Here is a 21939-nt window from a genome sequence, read left to right as displayed (position 1 = left end):
CATTGTAAAGCGCTTTGGGAGGTCTTCATTGACTTGAAAAGCGCTATATAAATGCAGACCATTTACATGTGTATATGTGATAGTTAATGTTTGTTTATTGACCAGCTCAGTAGCCTAGATGGTAGTGTGCCCGCTTTGAGACTGGGAGGTCGCTGGTTCGCACCTCGGCCGAGACATACCTAATTGGTATAATGGCGGTGCCCTCTGTTGGCTGCGGCTGCATCGACTCGCTACAACGGGTCAGGTGTATCGACATTTCGTTCTGTGTACATTGTTACAAAGAATGACAATACAAAGGAAATTATTATTATTAATTATTATTATTCAATTCAATACTGTTTGTGGTCATGTTTTTTAGCACTAGGAGGCGACAAAAAACACACAATGTCCCTTTATTAAAAATTTAAAATAAAAATTCTCTTGACGTAGGCAAAAATTGTATGTTAAATCAAAAGCGTATTCATTTCAGAGTACAATCGTACTGAAAAAAAATTCAGCTAAAGAAAATAAAACCAAGTTGTTGAGGTTGACTAGTATGCTATTTCCTGTACCTGTGCTCATTGTATGTATATATTTTGAATTTTAGCAAAAATTTGGAAAACTTTTTAAAATTTTACTAATTTAAAAGATTTCAATACATACCTTTGCTTATTTTTAAAATATTGTTTTTATTGACTTTTTGACCACTTTAGGCACTAAATAACGCACTGTCCCTTTTAACGTCTAATGTCATCAAGACAGTGAACACGTATTCGTGGCCAGAGATTCCATTTATTTTGTACACTGCTACCAAAATATATCATCAGCATTAACATGTTAAAAATGAAATTATCAAGTGGTTTCGATTTATACAATCAGTCGTAACGTTAAGTGTACAGTACTGTCACTAATTAACCATTACGTATTTGAGCATCAAGATTCCGTTAAGTTTAAAAAAAAATGTTTTTGTGATCATGGAAGCTGTAATCCAAAATTATATTGTATTGCTAATGTGCATTAGACATTCTTGTGACATAACATTCAAAAGGATCAAACCAATATCAAGCAAAAAGGAGCTGTACAGAATTTTGAACTTTTTTACTCACGGCCGCCATCTCCTGGCTTGTGTCATCATTGCAGCCTCTGTCGAGCTCATTATGTTGCATGTGCGAGAATGCGCATTTCTTGCACTGTACTTGAAACAGGCCTTTTCTTACTTTCACCATTTTCATGCTATGCTGACGAATTAAAACGTAAAAAAATAAAATAAAGTCAATCTCCACTCTCTTCCCCCCGTTCCTCCTAGCTAATGTGTTCGGCGGCCCCAACAGTTTTGCGAAAGTAAGAAAAAAGCAGATAAGTGCAGTGAAAACAAATCTAAGGGCTCTTTGACTCGGTTGAGCATTTGTAACACATATCTAAAGAAAATATTCTACTTTCAACCTACTATGGACACTTAAAAAAATGCACCCCACCTTTAAACATATCAAAGTTTACAGATCCCATAACCGAGTCGCCCATCAGGTAATCCCGCTTCCAGGATGACCAGGCTGCAATAGATGCTGCAAGGGCATCAACAGACAATACATAAACATCATCGACATAAAATATAGGTACCAACAGAATGTCCCGTTGACCGCTCCCTGTTCCAAAATATTGACCAATGCAGCAGGTTCTAGATGATGGCAGACATAAGGTTCAAGTGCAGGAACGATGAGTCAATGTACATGCCCCGGCTCGAAATGCATACATCGTTCAATAACCAGGCTCATCCTTCTCCTTTAATGAGAAGACCCAGTTCTTTTTCAGTCTTTCTCTCCTCCTGTGACTGTGCCCTGGAGAATAATCCTGGCCAGTCCTGATGATCCTGTGGCGTGACCATACCACTGCAGTTTTTGTCCGTGCAGTTTGCTACAGTTCTTCATAGGGTCCAATGTGCTCTCTAATGGTGTTGGGCACTGTTTCATATGTCACATGGGCTATGCAGATGATGACTAGAAGTTTCCTGTAGCAATGCATCTCCATGGCCTGGATTTTCCTTTCCAACTTTGCTGTGAGAGTCTCTGTCCCGTAAGCGTAGATGAAGACAAAATTAACCAGCGCTTGAGTCTGATCTTTGATTTCACGACTGTGTTCTTGTCTCTTCCAAATGGGTTTAAGTCTGACAAGATATTTAAATTTGGTGACAGGTTCAAGCTCTTGGTGGTTGATGGTGATGCTTTGGGGATAGTTGGTCATTACTTTAGTAAACATATAATATAAATAAGAGCCATAACTCCAGAATAGCGGCAGTCGGAATCACCACAGTTTAACATCTGAGAGCTCCAGGTCTCCCATTATCTCAAGAAGGTCAATGGTGCTCAGGTCCTGTACCCGATGTTTGAAGTCAAACAAGTGCAGTCCGTTCACCGCCAGTTTGAACTGATGCGACTGGCAAAGAAGGAGAATCTGAGAGAGGAAGGACGCATTCCTAAGCGATGAGCCTTTCTGTTGTTCGAGAAAAAACAGATGATGCTTACCTCGAAATAATCTCCAGGAGAAAACGGGAAAAAGACCAAGTCCCGCTCCTCCTGCCCCCAGGATCGGTTCAGGTACGAGTTTCTGATGAACGTGCTGGATTTCATGCGAGGGTTCAGGTGAAGAGCGATGCTCCCTGTGGTGCTGTTGCGGAGGTTTAGTGTCACGCTGCAAGACGTTTGACAACGGAGAACTTCACTCATTGCAAAAGACTTGACAGGTTAGCTTTAGCGAGTTACCTGTGAGGATACATGCTGATCTGTCCTTTGATGGTTATGTGCTGCCCGGGGCTCAATCCTTTTAGAATGCTGCCTTTGTATGGAAGACTCTGAGCACCAAACGAAGAAGAAAAAAATTAAAAGAGCAACAACATCTGCCATGAGTGCCAAGTTCTGGTGTTTGGTTTTATAAAGATTGTGTGTATTATCTGACCACTAGATGTCACTGCAACGGTTAGTGCAACCAAAAATCAAGTCCTAAAAAATCACAAAGTACCACCACGGAGACATCAAGTGACCAGACTGCAACGTATTTCTCATTTTGCTGCCTAGCTTTTTACAAGCTTTTTGTTTTTTGGGTGTACACACAGCGGCAAGATGGTGGACAATCATGTCAGCTCCTTCTTTGTGAGCCTCAGTTTTGTCAAATAAATATTTATCGACCTGCAATTATTTTAAAAATGCACATTTACTGTATATGATAATTGATAATCATTCAAATCATTGTAAAAAAAAAAAAATGAATCAAGTTTTTGTATTACCACTTGGAGGCGCTAATCATGTCCCTTTTATGAAGTCTAATTTAGGAATAGTTTGGCCACTGCAGCAATTATGACTCCATTTTGTGAGTTTTCTACAGTAAATTGAACTTTTGTTCAATTGTCAACCCTGCATTGTTAAATTCAATTGTCTTTATCGTTATTGATGAAAACGTAGTTATGCAACAAGATTAGACATGACACTCCGGGGTAAACACGTAATTAAGACTTTAAAAGGAAAAATAAGATGACTATTATTTTGATTTCATTCTGCAAAGAAATAAATGACTGCAGAAGCGGTACAAAAATACCAAATACTAAAAAAAATTACTGCTACTGAAATACTAGACATACATCTACAGTAATATTACAAAAATACATCCAAAAGAATACTGCAAATATACTACTACAGTAATTTATATTATACAGAAATACCACCATGGAAATACTAGACAAAGATCTGCAGTAATATTACAAAAATACATCAGAAAAATACTACAATAATACTACTACAGTAATATTATGCAGAAATACTGCCGCAGAAATACTAGACAAAGATTGACAGTAATATTACAAATATACATCTAAAAATACTACAAATACACTACTACAGTAATAATATTATACAGAAATACTACCACAGAATTACTAGACAAAGATCTGCAGTAATATTACAAAAATACATCTAAAAAATACTACAAATATCTAAAAAAATAGTACAAATATACTACTACAGTAATAATCACAGAAATACTTGTCTAGAGATCATATAACATTTGGACTCATTTTACAGGACAAGAATGCAATAAATATTATTCTTTCTACAGCAATTTTTTTTCATTTTCAGAATTTTGTCAGTGAATTTGTTTTTTGGTTAAATCTTTGAGTTTGATTTTACAACTTCTTTTTTTTGAAAGATTGTGAAGAATAACAAACCATGGGGTTATTTATGTCTACCGTACTTACAGAGTCAATTACATACAATAAAAGAGTTAAGGTGGAGAGTCTGGAACATGTCATACAAACGGTATCATGAGGTTGTCTCTTAAAGGCACATCATGTTTAAGAGCAGGGAAATACAAACAGTAGGTAAAACATGTATGGTAAAAGGAACATTGTGGATTATTTACTACCAATTAGTGGTAAAAGACTCGATGGAAAAAAAACAGTAGTGATTCGAATAATGAAAAAAATACATCAACTATCAAATAAACTTGCTTTTTTAAAACTTGGTCAAATTGTTTTTATTTATTTTGCATAACTTCAAGCTCACCTCTGGGTGTTACTGGTACCCCTAACAACCGACAACATTGTCAAAGGCTAGGCAAAAGAATGAGAAAAAAATGGTGCGTTTTTGCCACTTTGGGTCCCCGTAGTCTGTATTTTATTGTGTGTTTTGTGTAGCACTTGTTTTGGGTTGCGCTTCATAAAACCAAGGCAGGCCTTAAAATGAGAGCTGTTCTAAAAGTGATGCATTGCCATCATCTGCCCGCTGTACTCAGTACTGTTGAAGATTTAATTATTTTTTTAATCTTTTGGTCAGTGAAGCAAATCTACAGTGTGGGCTTTTTGGAATTCTGCACTTCAGCAGTGCAAGGGGTGAGGCAGAATCTTTATTGGACTATTGTGCATCGTGGCCGAAACTCACCAGATCCCCAGACACCGAGTAGATTGCCTGACAACAGCAAAGAGTAACTTCAGTGACGGGGAAGGAAGATCGGTATGCAAGGACAACAACTCACAGAGTTTGGGATGTAGCCTATAGCATGCACTTGGATCTTTCCAGACACAGCAAATGTGTTGATCCTGTTTAGTGGGATTCTATGTTTGTATTCCAATAAGTGAGATCCATTTACTGCAACCTGTTGGGAAGAAAGATCAAAACAATCAAAGAGTTGGAATCCAAGCTTGTGGAATATCCGGCATCTCTGACCTTGAAAGCATCTTCTCGAACCATAATGATAGACTCGAACGGGGCCCCGCGTTTAAAAGGTAGCTGCTGCAGGGTTTCTTCTTGGCCCCAGGTGCCCTCGAGCAAGGAATTGCATTCCACACTGGGCGAGCCCTTGAAACGAGCGCTGAAGTACAAGGCCACGTCAGAAGGCGGCCTGGTGCTGCCGCCGCATGACAGCTCCATCTGAAAACTGGACAGACATCTTTCTATGCCAACAGCGTATAATGACAGGCAGAATAGTTCAGTGCTTTGCCACAAGATGGCAGAATGTGGAAAAGACTGAAATGCAACCTGGACTTGAAACTAATGATTAGTTTGGACAAAAATTGATTAAGGACACCGTCTACAACATATTCCATTGTCGACTATTGTCAACAGACCCGTTTTCAAAGATATGAGGCAACTCACATTTTTGTAATCTATGCTAAGAGTTGCTCATGCGCAATAGAATAGAATTTAGAATTTACTTTTATTGTCATTCTTTGTAACCATACACACAGAACGAAATGTCGATACACCTGACCCGTACGGTTAAACTGTAGCGATCCGATGCAGCCGCAGCCAAACAGGGTGCAGCCATTTTAGTCATTAGGTGACCAAACCCTCCAATTCCAACCCTTAATGCCGAGCGCCAACTTCCCAGTCTCTGAGCGGGCGCCCTGCCATCTAGGCTACCGAGCGTCTCTTTTTCGAGCGATATCATACAAAAATGACAGCGTCAACATTAAATACGCATACCAAAACTTAACCAACAAAAATATTTCCTTAAAATTCAGACTATAAACCTCGACTTTTTTCCCAAGCTTTCAACCCTGCGGCTTATGCAATGATGCGGCTGATTTATGCATTTTTTCTGACGGCCGCCAGGGGCGCCTGAGTAGTAAAGGTGAGAGTGAGACAGGTGGATGCTATGTGTCAAGGAAAACGCAAGTTTAATGTAACTTTGCATGGATAAAACTAGCATGGACAAACACTCATCATGGAATTCAAGTCAATTCAAAAGGGGAGGGCTAACTACTGTATTGGGAATTATTTTACCAGTCTGTTTATTTCTAAACGGAAATAATGTGGCGAAACGGACGGATAACAACAAAACAGAAATGTTTAATAATAATATAATAATAAGGAGTATCCTATTCATCTGTTGGCATTATCGCGTGTTTTGAAGTAAATATGTTACACGGTTGGATTCTATGGATTGTCCTTGATGTAGCAAAGCCATTTTCGAGGATATTTTAAGAAGTTGAAGATGGCCAGGAGATGTAATGGTGAGTGATGCCAGCTTTATAGTGTTCGGGTGGCTTCTTTCTGACTGATCGAGAAGTTTCTCTAAAAAGTATATTTTGAAATGGTCTTGAATCCCAAAAGTTTAAGCTTTCCAATGATATGTAGCATGAAGTATTTTTGTTGAGTGGTGACATCATACAGACACGTCGGGACGTTAAGGGGTTAAGGTAACGTATACTGTATTAATAAAACTCCTGTGTACAGACACTGCCCGACTTACGAACGAGATAAGTTCCAGACGATCATTCGTAAGTTGAAATTGTTCGTAAGTTGATTTAGTGCTATATTTTGTATGTTTAAGGTTTATATGCTATATAAATAAAGTGAAGTTTAACTTACTTTTGGAAGATGTGTTTGGAGAGGTTCTCTTCCGAGGTAAAGACTAGCTGAGAAAAAAACGTTCCTACCATTTTCTCAACCGCATCAAGCCTTCTTATTCCACTTTCGTTTCAAAAGAAACGGCTCGCCGCTTCTTTACACTTTACACCAACCATATTGAATGGGTGCACGAGATATTAAACAATAAAAACGTCAAAGTTCTGAGCGCGCTGGAGATTCAGTACACGTAGCACTGTTTGTTTACATACGAACTAGAAAGAGGAAACTGATTTTTCATACTTCCGGGTGGATTCTGGGTGACCTCTCACAGCGCCACACGCCTGTAGTTGCAGAAAGAAGCACGACAGTAATGTCCTGTACCCGCAAAAAGGTGCACACAATACAAAATCTAACTTACAGCAATGTCCGGACATTTTTGACATCCCGAAAAAAATAGATAGATAGATAGATAGATAGATAGATAGATACTTTATTCATCCCCGAAGGGAAATTCACATTTCCAGCAGCATCCCTGAGCTGAGAACAGTACAATAATAAAGCCAAAAGAATACAATATACAAATACCCAGTGTATTGTATTGTAAAAATGTTCGTATCTACCGTTTTACCTAAGTCGAATGGTCGTAAGTAAGGGAGCGTCTGTACCGTCTTTCTCTGCAAATACCTCATGGTTCAATGTGGGCACATGCGGCTTATAGTCAGGTGTGGCTTATAAATGTACAACATGTTTTAACTTTTAAAAATGCACTGAGTGAGGCTTATAATCAGGTGCGCACGATAACCCAAATTTTACAGTAGTTGCAAAGATTGCAAAGAAGACCTTGCATATCATGGCAGTACCTCTGTGATGCAGTAACATTTAAAGAGAAAGCACGCAAGACAGTTGAACGAATCGAGTCCGACTCCCCTCGGTAAGATTTAAATACCGTTCGATTGTACATGTTATATCGGTTTATTTCGCTTATGCGAGACTGTGCCTGACAAATGAAATGAAATGCATCCAGTCTAAATAACAAATGTCAGTTGTTAAAACCATTTAATTTCAAAATGTTGAGAATCATTTATTACAGGCTAAATATACTTCCCAAAAATGCACATAATATTGGTTTTATTTCAATTCTAATCCGATCATTCGACTAATTGTTCCAACAGTCTGAGATTAGTCAACTACTATATAAATTACACCCCTGAACGAATTAATTAATCACAAAGAGTCTCAAAGGGCTGCACAGATCAAAGACTATTGCAAACTATTATTACAGACTATTATGACACCACCCCCCCCCCAAAAAAAACACAAAAATTGGGTTGGTCTGTTACAAATAAAATTGATGCAATAATGAGTGAACTCTGGGTTTGTTTGTTTTTTGGTGTGTTTTTTTTTTTTTTTTTTTCAACAAAATGCTGGGTCAAATTTATGGTGATTCAATTAGCCTGTAACAGTTATGACTAATTAAATAACCCATGAACATAAACAAAACCTTAGGTTAATCAGTGTATTATTAATATAACTTGGTGGAAGCTAGAGCTCTTGTTGGTGAAAGGAATGAGTGGAGTGTCACTAAAACTTTGATCTAGAATGTATTGTTCTGATTTTTTTGGGGGGTTTGTTTGTTTTTCTTTTTAATAAGGCATGTTTAATTGTAAAGCGTGTTTTTTTAATCATGCAAAACACGGGATCAGTTCGTGCAAGTGCGTTTTACTTGTCAGCATTTGAAGAAACAGTGCCCTGGATGATGATAATTTCCCCAGGGTGCAGTCCTCCAGAAATGGGTCCTGCATATGGGATTGCCTGTAATGAAAATTAGAAATTATATTTATATATTTAGATAAAATGATATAAAGAATCCATTGCACCATTAACGACTGAGACGCAATACAGTAACCAAACGAAACTCACCGGGTTGAGAACACTAAACTTCGCATTTGCCACCGACATCGGGAAAACCGTTTTGATCGAAAAACTAGAACTGGGAAGCTAAAATATATATTCAGCGATTAGATATCACCGTTAGCTCATCCATGGGAGCGTTCTAAGGCGCGCATGCGCAGAATTGCCATGTGACTGCAAGCTTAACACAATGAAGGCTCTGTGATGTTGAAGACTCACTGGTTAATATATCACCAACAGCATATCATTTATTGATGAAACGAAGGGGGTAATAATAATAAAGTACTGTATGCCAATTTAGACTACTGCTTTTGCTGTTGTTCCCCTAGCCATGGGCGTAACCAGCCCGTCTAGGGGGGTGCTCAAGCACCCCCAAATTCAACCCAAGCACCCCCATTTTTAAATGCTATACATTTTATAACCCTGTTTTCTTTATAAAGGACAGGATAGGCCTAGATTTATTTTTTTTAAAGGAAATCAAAAATATTAAACCTCCATTGCCTTGAAATGGTTGAGTCCATTTGATTCCTAGAACCACAGTAGTATTTTTATAGTGTTTCTATAGTATACTTTTTTCTGATATATCTGTTGTATTATTGTAGTTGTATTTCTATAGTCATAATTTTGTAGTATTGTTGTAGTATTACTGTAGTTTTATTTTTGTAGTATTTTTACAGTATTTCTGCACTCGTATTTCTAGAGTATAATGTTTGTGATATATCTGTAGTATTACTGTCGTTGTATTACCGCAGTCGTAATTTTGTAGTATTGTTGTAGTATCACTTTAAGTTGGCTTTTGTAGTATTTTGTAGTATTTTTGTGCTGTGTTTTGTGGTGTTTCCATGGTAGAATCGTTGAATTATAGCTGTAGTATGTTTGTAGTGTTACTGTCGTTGTATTTCTGCAGTCAAAATGTTTTAGTATTGTTGTAGTATTACTGTAGTTTTTTTTGTAGTATTTTTACAGTATTTCTACTGTGGTATTTTTGAAGTATTTCTAGAGTATAATGTTTGTGATATATCTGTAGTATTACTGTCGTTGTATTACCGCAGTCGTAATTTTGTAGTATTGTTGTAGTATTACTTTAAGTTGGCTTTTGTAGTATTTTTGTGCTGTGTTTTGTGGTGTTTCCATGGTAGAATTGTTGAATTATAGCTGTAGTATTTTTGTAGTGTTACTGTCGTTGTATTTCTGCAGTCAAAATGTTTTAGTATTGTTGTAGTATTACTGTAGTTTTTTTTTGTAGTATTTTTACAGTATTTCTACTGTGGTATTTTTGAAGTATTTCTAGAGTATAATGTTTGTGATATATCTGTAGTATTACTGTCGTTGTATTACCGCAGTCGTAATTTTGTAGTATTGTTGTAGTATTACTTTAAGTTGGCTTTTGTAGTATTTTTGTGCTGTGTTTTGTGGTGTTTCCATGGTAGAATTGTTGAATTATAGCTGTAGTATTTTTGTAGTGTTACTGTCGTTGTATTTCTGCAGTCAAAATGTTTTAGTATTGTTGTAGTATTACTGTAGTTTTATTTTTGTAGTATTTTTACAGTATTTTTGAAGTATTTCTAGAGTATAATGTCTGTGATATATCCGTAGTATTACTGTCGCTGTATTACCGCAGTCATAATTTTGTAGTATTGTTGTAGTATCACTTTAAGTTGGCTTTTGTAGTATTTTTGTGCTGTGTTTTGTGGTGTTTCCATGGTAGAATCGTTGAATTATAGCTGTAGTATGTTTGTAGTGTTACTGTCATTGTATTTGTGCAGTCATATTTTTTTAGTATTGTTGTAGTATTACTGTAGTTTTTTTTTGTAGTATTTTACAGTATTTCTGCTGTAGTATTTTTGAAGTATTTCTAGAGTCTAATATTTGTGATATATCTGTAGTATTACTGTCGTTGTATTACTGCAGTCATAGTTGTGTAGTATTGTTGTCGTATCACTTTAAGTTCGTTTTTGTACTATTTTTAGAGCTGTGTTTTGTGGTGTTTCCATAATAGAATCGTTGTAGAATATCCGTAGTAAGGTAAATTGTTGTATTTCTGCAGTATTTTTATAGTATTACGATTCGGTTATTTAGCAGTGTTTATACAGTAGTATTTTTGTAATATTTCTGTAGTTTTTTAGTATTTCTGTGGTTGTATTTTTGTAGTATTCCTGTCGTAATATCTTTGAAGTATTTCTGTGGTATTTCTGTTTATGTAGCAGTATAACAGCGTTACTGTAGTGGTATTTTTGTTGCATTTCTGTAGTCATAATTTTGTAATATTTTTGTATTATACCTGTAGTTTTATTTTTGTAGTATTTCTTCGTAGTATTTTTACAGTTGTGTTTTTGTGGCATTTTCATTGTAGAATCTTTATATTATATCTGTAGTATTTTTTGTAGGATTACTTTGGTTGTATTTTTGCAGTAGGGTATTTAGCAGTATTCCTGCAGTCCGATATTTATAGTATTTCTGTAGTGTTTTTATAGTGTTGCAGTTATTTTGTAGTATTTATACTGTAGTATTTTTGTAGTAATACTGTTGTTGTATTTTTGTAGTATTTATGTAGTATCATTCTAGTATTACTGTAGTTTTATTTTTGTAGTATTTCTGTCATAATATTTCTACAGAAGTATTTAGTTAATATTTCTGTCATAATATTTACATAGCAGTATTTTTGTATTTTAGTGTTACTGTAGTGGTATTTTTGTAGTATTTCTGTAGTAATAATTTTGCAGTTATGTTGTAATATTTCTGAAATATTTTGAAGTATTTCCATAGTAGTTATTTGTAGTATTTCTTTGGTATTTTTTAATATTACTTTAGTTGTATTTTGGTAGTGTTTCTGTTGTCATATATCTGTGACAATATTTTGTCTCATAGTATTCATGTAGCAGTATTTTGTAGTATTTCCGTAGCACTTGTTCTTACCAGAATGAAGACAAAATAATATGTGAGGTCCCGATTTTAAGCACCAAATTCAGTATTAAGTTTTGTGGGGGGTTTTCGGTTGCAAACACACAAAAGCACCATGGGGACACAGTTGGCACAGGGAAAAAGTTTTTTTCTATAGCAGGTACTATATTCACTATTATATATTTCTTTATCATATTTTGACCATTTTTGTTTAACGGGCTGGATGAAGAAGCCTGACGGGGCCCGTGTGGCCCGCGGGCTGTGGTTTGAGCTCACCTCTTTAACGGCCGAACTTTTTGAGTGAAAGTTGTTTAAGCCAATAAAAATGTAGCTCGATCAGCACAGTTTCTGAAAAGTATATAAACTGGTTCTGCACGGGTATTTAGCCAGTATTACTGCCTACATTTCTCAAAAGACCGACATTAAGCTAGTGAACACCACACGCAAAATGGGACTTCGTAAGTACTCCTTTTACTTTTTATCTTTATTTACTGGGAAATTGTTTGACTCTAATGGTATACTTTGCGAACATTCCGACTGTTGGTAACAAAATTCCAATTAAATATCTGCACATTCTTCACCTGCTACTGTTTTAATGATAAATCACCTAAACGACATCTTTATTTTTATAAATTATTTCCCCTAAATTGGTCCCAACAGTAGAGAGAAAAATGTTGCGTTTATTCACATATTCGGTTCAAAAACTAAGTAGAAATATTGTCCTTAAAATGAGGACAACACGAGGTTTTAATGTTTAATATTAAACTATGGCGAAAACGTGTGTAAGAGTAACCTTAAAACAAGCTGCGTCATTCCTAGTTTCACTTTCGTTCTTAGTAGGTGCTTGTGACCCTCGTCGCTCAGTCATTCCTGTAACGGCCATTCTATAATTTAATTTATAGCCGGCAACTGTTTTAATTTAACTTTAAAATTGAACAAAACTCACTAAATGGCGAATACCTTCAATTAGCTTTTCTTCCCTCTGTCGAATAAATAGCATGTTATTCTGCGCCTTGCCATGATATTTTATTTTCCTTTTTCATATTTATTGTGTTTTAACCTTTGGGTGTTCATAAGGGAGATTGTATCGCCTTATTGTACACTGAATGTGTTTAACAGCACTTTAAATGTCAATTCATTGCCTGAGAAGTGCTTTATAAATTTGATCTGATTTAATCCGCTGTTTTAAAAAAAAAAAAAGTCAATGGAACAAGGCAAATGAGTGTAGCCTCTTTATATAAGCAACTTTGAACACGAGGGTTTCGTTAAGAGTTTTAATTGCAGGAAAAATCTTGTTATAAGGAAAATCCAGTTTACTAGTAGTCACAGAGGCTACCAGTAGGGGATGCTCGGCACTTCCGACAGCTTGCCGCCAGTGTAAGCTTGTTTAGTTTGCACATGTAAACTGCAGATAAAAATCAGTGTGTACGTTCATTTAAAGTTACAGGAACTTTAATTTTGAGTGTGCTAATTATTACACAATTTGGGTGCGTTTCAGTGACTGCCTTGGCTGTTGCAGAAGGTGGAGTAGCTGCCACTGGTAAGTCTTGGAGCTCTCCATTTGATTCCTGCATTATATTGTAGACGATTTCTTTTTATGGTTCCAAAATATCACTGAAAGCCCTTTTCTTTTTAAATTCCCTTTCGGGTCTTTTACTGTCAGGCCAGTTGTAAAGAATGTTTAACATTCATTATTGTCAATGGCAGTGAGTTAAACAGCAGAAACATAAAGCAAGACGAGCTTCACTCGATAAAATGTTTTTTCCACTGAACTTTACTTTTTTAATTCATTTAAATTTCATTTTTCTTTTTTCACTGTTCTTCGTTTTCCTTATTTGTTTTTACATTTTTTCTTAGGCAAAGCAAACGCTAACTGTTTTGGTCACTTGGAGCCTCAGTTTGTAATCTTGTTTGCAGCACTTATTTTTGAGTTGCACTACGCAATAGAGCAACATCTAGTGGACAAACATTACACACTGTCCCTCTAAAGCAAAATAAATTATTTTTATTTTCTTCATTAAACTCTAATTTTTGCTTCTTTTTTTTTGTTTTTTGTTTTTTGTTGTTGTTGTTTTTTTCATAATTGTGCCAAACTGGTAGTGCGTCAACAAATGTTTTTATCCTATTTTAATCCGAGTGAAGGATTTTTATAAAATTGACGTTTTTACTATTATACTTTCGATGTCTTGTTATGGTGTGCATTTTTTTTTCTCAATGAAATATCCGACTGCTTACATTTTGACCTCCCTTTCAGGAGGGATTCTGCTTTTTGCACCAGTGGCTATCGCCACTATCGGTTACCCAGCGGCGGTAGCGCTCACTTCCGTCATGCGACGAACAGCGGCGGCGGCCGCAGGTACGTGCGACCGCAGGTACGTGCGTATAACGCAAAGCATCAAGATGCCAACTTGAACAGCGCCGTGCTAAATTGAGCCAGCGAATACCTTCAATTAGCTTTTCTTCCCTCTGTCGAATAAATAGCATGTTATTCTGCGCCTTGCCATGATATTTTATTTTCCTTTTTCATATTTATTGTGTTTTAACCTTTGGGTGTTCATAAGGGAGATTGTATCGCCTTATTGTACACTGAATGTGTTTAACAGCACTTTAAATGTCAATTCATTGCCTGAGAAGTGCTTTATAAATTTGATCTGATTTAATCCGCTGTTTTAAAAAAAAAAAAGTCAATGGAACAAGGCAAATGAGTGTAGCCTCTTTATATAAGCAACTTTGAACACGAGGGTTTCGTTAAGAGTTTTAATTGCAGGAAAAATCTTGTTATAAGGAAAATCCAGTTTACTAGTAGTCACAGAGGCTACCAGTAGGGGATGCTCGGCACTTCCGACAGCTTGCCGCCAGTGTAAGCTTGTTTAGTTTGCACATGTAAACTGCAGATAAAAATCAGTGTGTACGTTCATTTAAAGTTACAGGAACTTTAATTTTGAGTGTGCTAATTATTACACAATTTGGGTGCGTTTCAGTGACTGTCTTGGCTGTTGCAGCAGGTGGAGTAGCTGCCACTGGTAAGTCTTGGAGCTCTCCATTTGATTCCTGCATTATATTGTAGACGATTTCTTTTTATGGTTCCAAAATATCACTGAAAGCCCTTTTCTTTTTAAATGCCCTTTCGGGTCTTTTACTGTCAGGCCAGTTGTAAAGAATGTTTAACATTCATTATTGTCAATGGCAGTGAGTTAAACAGCAGAAACATAAAGCAAGACGAGCTTCACTCGATAAAATGTTTTTTCCACTGAACTTTACTTTTTTAATTCATTTAAATTTCATTTTTCTTTTTTCACTGTTCTTCGTTTTCCTTATTTGTTTTTACATTTTTTCTTAGGCAAAGCAAACGCTAACTGTTTTGGTCACTTGGAGCCTCAGTTTGTAATCTTGTTTGCAGCACTTATTTTTAAGTTGCACTACGCAATAGAGCAACATCTAGTGGACAAACATTACACACTGTCCCTCTAAAGCAAAATAACATTTGTCTTTCTAAAGCGCTACCTTTCGTTTTAGGATCTGCTGGCGCTCCAGTCGCCGGCTTCGTGATGGCGCTCTTCTGATTCCTCAACACCCAATCCACACCTAACGAAATTTTTATGCCATAATGCTGGTCAAAATTCGTGAAAGATTTAAGTTGAGTCAAGGAAATGTTACTTTTTTGTTTGTATTTCAGTTGGAATGAATAAATGAATGGCTCCCCTTGATTGTGATTTATTTCTTAATAAGCTTTCAGACTTTGAGAACATTGTTGCATCACCATTACAGCTAGACTTTTTTTTTTTTTAAATGGTCCTATATAGGACTTTTCAAGTCAATGAAGAACATCCCAAAGTGCTTTACAATGTGCTTCACACTTACTCATTCGCACACCAATAGGGAGTCAGCCATGCATGGCGCCTACCTGCTTATTGGGGGCATTAGGGATTCAGTGTCTTGCCCAAGGACACTTTGACATGTAACCCGGAGAAGCCGGGAATGAAACCTGCGACCTCTTGAGCGCTTTACATCCTGAGCTAATGCCGCCCTCTTAAAATATATTTAAGCGGTGTATCAGTATAGCTTATACTTGATGAAAAGTCCATTGAGATGTCGTATCACATTTAAAAATTTAGCGATATACAGTGCTGGTCAAAAATAGTGCAATTTGACTAACCTGAATATGTTGTTAGTATGTTACCGGTAGGTGCAGTAAATTCTCAGAAAACAAGATCAGCATTTATAATGAACATGCTCCGAAGGCTGTGCAATAATACAAATGGTTCAAAGGGGTGTGTTCAAATAGTGTGTTGTTGACTGTACAAACTCAAAACTAACTTCCAAAAGATGGGATTCGGCAATGAGTTGCATGGCCAGTTCAAATAACTGCTTCACAACTGTGGCAGAATTTAGTTAATTCACATGATTTATGCTTAACATTCAATTTTACATTTCTTGGTTTTGCCTAACACACGGCATGTTTGATATCACCTTTAAAGTTTTCAATTGGATTGAGATCTTGGGATTGGTCTGGCCACTCCATAACATTAATTTTATTGGTTTGAAACCAAGACTTTGTCTACACGGTGTGTTTGAGGTCATTGTCTTTTTGAAACACCCATTTCAAGGGCATGTCCCCTTCAGCATAAGGCAACATAACCTCTTCCAAGTATCTCGACCGACATAAACTGATCCATGATCCCTAGTATGCGATAAATGGGCCCAAAACCAGAGTAGGAGAAACATGCCCAGACTATGATACTTGCACCACCATGCTTCACTGTCTTCAATGTGTACTAAGGTTTGAATTAAGAGTTAAGGGGTCGTTACACACATGGTCTGGACCCTAAATGGATTACTCCTTTATCAGTCCACAAAATGTTCCTTTTTCTTTAGATCAGTTGATGTGTTCTTGGGATAATTGTAACCTCTTCTGCACATGCCTTTTTTGAACTGAGAGACTTTGCGTAGGATTCTTGAAAATTAATTTGCTTTACACAGATGTAACTGTCACAGCACTTACAGGTAACTGCAAACTGTGTTTGATTTTACTGGAGCTGATAATTGGCTGAGCCTTTGCCAATCTAGTTATTCGCCGGTCCATTTTAATAGTCGTCTTCTGCTTTCTTCCATGTGCCTCTGTTTTTTCTACCCATTTTAAGGCATTGGAGATGTTTTAGCTGAACAGCCAACAATGAATCTCTCTCTAATCAATGATATATCTCATCTCATCAGCTGCACCGCTTATCCTCAGTAGGGTCGCGGGGGTGCTGGAGCCCATCCCAGCAATCATCGGGCAGTGGGCAGGGGACACCCTGAACTGGTTGCCAGCCAATCGCAGGGTACACGGGGACAGACAACTCGCTCACTCATTCACACCTAGGGACAATTTGGACCGGCCAATCCACCTGAAATGCATGTCTTTGGAATGTGGGAGGAAACCGGAGTGCCCGGAGGAAAACCCACGCAAGCACGGGGAGAACATACAAACTCCGCAGCTGTATTTGAACCCACACAGGAGGTTCCCAAGACCTTAGAACTGTGCCTGCTAACTAATGTAGCGATAAAAGACAACGAATGGGAAAAAACATTGAAAGAGGGACACAAAATAACCAACAGCCCGACATGGAGGGAGTTTGAATGGAAAGTAAAAATGCGATTCTTCTATACACCCTCTATCACTTCAAAATATAAAAATACCTCAAATCTATGCTGGCGTAACTGTGGGGGGGTCGGTGACTTTACGCATATTTTCTGGAATTGCCCTGTAATATTAAATTTTTGGAGAAGTATCCAGAGAGAAATAAAATTAATCACGGGCTGGGAGTTGCGGTTGGACCCAAAGGCTTACGTAATAGGAATTTTGCCAGAAGAATTACTATCTGGTCAACAGAAATATATACTAAGGGTAATGCTTCTGGTAGCAAAGAAAATGATCACAGTGTCCTGGCTGAAACCACAACCTCCTGACATAAAACAATGGAGAGACAAATTAAAGCAAATGTACATTATGGAAAAAATCACTGCAAGACTTCAACTGAAACTTGACCAATTTGAGAAAAGATGGAAGCCTATCACACAAATTTTACTTGATGTCTAAACACCTCCCCCTATTTATTATGTGCGTTGTTTTTTTTTTTGTTTTTTTTTTGGGTGTATATTTTGATTATTTTATATATATGTATTTATATATATATATATTTCTTTTTGTATGGATGTATTGTATGAACGTTTATTCTTCCTTTCTATTAATAGTATTTTTTTTCTTCTTTGTTGTTTCTTCTGTTATTTATGAGTGTGTCAAGTGTATATATTATGTGTTGATGTATGATGGAGGAATCAAACCTCTGTCAAAATTGCTGTGAGAAATAAAAAGTTAAAAAAAAAAAAAAGAACTGTGCCTGCACACGCGCTAACCACTGCGCCGCCGTGCTGCCCTCAAATATATATATATATATATATATATATATATATATATATATATATATATATATATATATATAACAATTTGATTTTAGTGCTCCCCATTCCCAGCTTCCTACTGTTGGAAATTAATATCAAAATGTACCATTTACCAAATTGTTCGAATTACTTATCTGACTCCATTTACCAAACACAACTTACATTCACCCAACAATTTATGCACGCTCGTTCTTGACGGAAAAAAATGAACAGGAAAGCCAACATTTCCACACGGGGGCAGATTTAAGTGTACTCCATCGAAAACAGCCGAATTAGTGTCGTTGGAGTCTCTGGGAAGCCCTCATCTGAAGTCCTTTAGCTCTCTTCCCTAGTCAAAATATTCTGCATTTGGAACAGCTTGACCTGTCATTGAACTAAAGCCCAGTAAGTGAATATCTTGCATTAAACTCAATAAATGTAATTTGTATTCAATCGTATAAAATCCTTTATAGTCAAATGTATAAAATCCTTCACTACCAAATAATAATAATAATAATAATTTCCTTTGTATTGTCATTCTCTGTAACAATGTACACAGAACGAAATGTCGATACACCTGACCCGTTGTAGCGAGCCGATGCAGCCGCAGCCAACAGAGGGCGCCGCCATTTTACCAATTAGGTATGACTCGGCCGAGGCGCGAACCAGCGACCTCCCAGTCTCAAAGCGGGCACACTACCATCTAGGCTACTGAGCTGGTAAACCTGCTAGTTAGTCATTTAATGAATGCTATACGTATATTATCATTGTTAAGTTTAAATTTTCGGACACATTTGAAAAAGGAGAGAAGACACCAATGAATTTTGAGACCAAACCTCGGATAACCTAAATGCCCTTGCCTGAACCCTTTCTTTTTATCAAATCTCCCAAGTTTACGACACCTAAAGGGTGTGGATATCAAAGGACCAAAACATAACGATAGTGACAATGATTTAACAGTCAAAACAACAAACAACAGTCTGCAATAATAGTCAAAATAAAAAACTTGCATCCAATGCAGTCTCCTTTACAGGTGTCCAATATTAAAAAGAACAAACTTAATAATTGTTTCATTTTGAAGAGATTGTTGAAAATAATAACAACATAATAACGTTTGACAGAAAATAAGCAATAATTTAAAAGCATGAAAATAAGTTCATGATATGTTGATTAGTTAATTGATAAGATAAATGACTGTTAAATCATGGGTTAATTTGACAAGTAAAGAAACAACGCCACAGTTTTTTTTCTCAAAAAGACATTCAACTCTCCCAGGCCAGAATAACGTTCAATATCAACTCCATCATTTACAGGCAGCCAGTTAGGTTTTAGGTTTTGTTGACTCAGCAGCTTTCCTAGAAAGACATTCTACTCTTATAGGCCGGAACAAGTTTGGCCAGGATCACAATCTTTCACAAGTAATCAGGTAGGTAACTTTAGAGGTTGCGTTTTATTATTGCGTTTTCTCCCCTTTTTTAGTTTGATAATTTTTTTCTTATTTTCTTAGCTTTTTTTATTCTTCTTTTTTTCTGCTTTTCTCCTATTTTCCTTCCTTCTTATCTCTCTTAGTTTTTCATTTAATTTTATTATTTTTTCCCCCTGACCTTTAATATGTCTTTTACTCGTTATACTATTTTGTCTTCTTTTTTCAGTTTTTTCTTGTTTTCTTCTTTTTTGTTTCTTTTTACTAGCTTTTTACTTCATTGGTCTGTTTTTTTACTACTTTTTTTCTTTTTTTTTTCCTTTTCTTTTTTCATAGTTTTTCTTCTTTTGTATCTTTTTTCCTGGCTTTTTACTTCTTCTTTCTTGCTTTGCAATTTTTTGCTTCTTTTTCACTCTTTTTCTTTTGTTTGTGTCTTTTTTTTCCCTAGCTTTTTCTTTGTTTACTTTTATACTTTTTTTCCTCCCTGTTTTTGGTTTATATTTTATTTTATTTCTTTTTCCGTGTTCGGTTGCCCTTTTCATTTTCACCTTTGTTTGCTTTATTTTTCCAATTTTCTATATCGTTTCGTGAATATTGTTACATAATAATTTGTAATATATGGATTAGTTAGTTTGTTGAAACCCTTAACCACTAGGATCGTAGGGACACCATTTCCCTTGGTGTGTCCTGGGCAAGCACAGCCTGGTGGCACCCTTCCCTCTCCAGACCATTATATGTTTCCACCCGGTCTTGGATTAGAGCAATAAAAACATTATGAAAAGGCTTTTAGGGAACCGAAAGAGTCGGTAATTTTCAGTGAGCCAAGCCAAAAAAGCCAAGTCTCTGAAAAAGAGCTGGAACTCCTATCACTACCCCCCTACTCTAAAATGCCCCCACCCCACGGATCTTCTCCGAAACGTTCCATTTCTAGTAAAACGAAACCTAACTTTGATTGACAGCACTGCCCAACCAATGAGAATGTTTTTCCTTCTATCCAATCAGATTCATTTCTCACCGTTCATCAGAGGGAAAAAAGATATTCATAAATGCTATTTTGATAAATAACTAGCAACTACGTAATTATGCCATTAAATAGATTATAGTATTGCAATAGCTAATAAAGCTGAGGGATTTCGCGGACGCAATATAAGCACTGGCACAGTTTCTGAGCTCTTTGAACTCCTTCCTGGAGCAGTTGCGTCCTTTCCTAAATACAATGGCTCGATTGACTCACTCATGAATGAGTTCAATACCACCCTGACTAGTGTGCTGGATTCAATAGCGCCCATAAAACTAAAATCACGTCCTAAAAGACGCACACCTTGGTTTACCGATGAAACTAGAACCCTTAAAAAAGAATGCAGGAAATGGGAGAGAAAATGGCGCGCTACCAAGCTTGAGGTTTTCCATCAAACCTGGTGTGACAGCTTGTTAAAGTATAAAGCGGCCCTTGCCTCTGCAAAATCGGCCTACCTTTCGAAGGTGATTGCGTCTCAAAAGAACAACCCCAAAGCCCTTTTTGACACTGTAGCATCGCTTACAAGGCAACAGCCTATCGCAGACAGTTCGACACACTCTGCTCAGGAGTTAATGGTCTTCTTCACTAAGAAGATTCAATGCATACAGGAAGAAATTGCAAAAGATATTGTTAGTACCACACGTATTAAAGGACTGAAATTTACAGATGCACGACAGGGTGGCTGCCCTGGGAAAATGGCCGGTTTTAGTGAACTGTCACTTGATGATCTCAAACAAGTGGTGAATGCGGCCAAACCGACGACTTGCCAGTTCGACCCGCTCCCAGGTTCACTTATTAAAAGTCTTTTTAGCGTCCTTGGGCCTTCAGTTCTAAATATTATAAATACATCACTCTCCTCAGGTGTAGTTCCAGCAGCTTTTAAGTCCGCCGTTATTAAACCCACACTGAAACGACCCAACCTTGATCCAGAAATATTAAGTAATTACAGACCTGTGTCAAACCTACCTTTCCTCTCTAAAGTACTCGAAAGAGTAGTGGCACAGCAGCTGAATGCTTTCATATCGGAGAATAACCTTTTTGAATCCATGCAATCAGGATTCAGGGCTAACCACTCTACTGAGACAGCTCTGATCAAGGTAACAAATGATCTCCTAATGTCAATGGATTCTGGCGCTTCATCACTTTTGCTTCTGCTGGATCTTAGTGCTGCTTTTGACACAGTGCGCCACAATATCCTACTAGAACGGTTGGAAAAATGGATTGGTCTCTCAGGAGCTGTCCTCTCGTGGTTCAAATCCTACCTCTCAGATAGGACGCACTGTGTTAAATATGGTGAAACGACATCTGAGCCCTTTAATGTTACCTGCGGTGTTCCGCAGGGTTCAGTGCTCGGCCCCCTACTTTTCAACATTTACATGCTTCCATTAGGTGATATTATTCGCAAGTACAATATCAGCTTCCATTGCTATGCAGACGACACTCAACTATATCTT

General features: G+C 37.0%; 1 protein-coding gene and 1 long non-coding RNA gene across 3 annotated transcripts; one reads left to right on the top strand and one right to left on the bottom strand.

Annotated features, from left to right (window-relative positions):
- Positions 1 to 384: 384 nt before the first annotated feature.
- Positions 385 to 8885, bottom strand: LOC148351591 (galectin-8-like). Its single transcript, XM_088354552.1, has 8 exons — positions 8733 to 8885; positions 8536 to 8624; positions 5187 to 5397; positions 4996 to 5115; positions 4902 to 4928; positions 2736 to 2824; positions 2499 to 2664; positions 385 to 2427 (listed from the first exon to the last, which is right to left on the bottom strand). Exons 1-8 carry the CDS (start codon positions 8769 to 8771, stop codon positions 2278 to 2280), a joined length of 891 nt encoding a protein of 296 aa, XP_088210678.1. The 5' UTR covers positions 8772 to 8885; the 3' UTR covers positions 385 to 2277.
- Positions 8886 to 11959: 3074 nt separating this feature from the next.
- On the top strand, positions 11960 to 15331 carry LOC148351590 (uncharacterized). 2 transcript variants are annotated; one of them, XR_015852931.1, is made up of 5 exons: positions 11960 to 12082; positions 13123 to 13164; positions 13879 to 13980; positions 14606 to 14647; positions 15141 to 15331. It is a non-coding gene; the product is annotated as an uncharacterized LOC148351590 (long non-coding RNA). The 2 variants fall into 2 exon arrangements; XR_015852930.1 differs by having other exon boundaries at positions 13879 to 13996.
- Positions 15332 to 21939: the final 6608 nt, after the last annotated feature.

The sequence above is a fragment of the Urocampus carinirostris genome, chromosome 15, assembly GCF_059441175.1.
Source record: "Urocampus carinirostris isolate Australia breed hairy pipefish chromosome 15, RoL_Ucar_1.0, whole genome shotgun sequence".
Lineage (NCBI taxonomy): Eukaryota > Metazoa > Chordata > Actinopteri > Syngnathiformes > Syngnathidae > Urocampus > Urocampus carinirostris.
Note: the sequence above shows the minus strand (reverse complement) of the source record. Positions and strands in the feature narration are given on the sequence as shown.

Coding starts and splice junctions, on each gene's coding strand:
- LOC148351591 (XM_088354552.1), bottom strand. CDS start 8,771: ATGTCGGTGGCAAATGCGAAGTTTAGTGTTCTCAACCCG. Junction 4,929..4,995: donor TAGGCTACATCCCAAACTCT/GTGAGTTGTTGT, acceptor TGCTGTTGTCAG/GCAATCTACTCGGTGTCTGG. Junction 2,825..4,901: donor ACTCGGTGTCTGGGGATCTG/GTGAGTTTCGGC, acceptor TTTGGTGCTCAG/AGTCTTCCATACAAAGGCAG.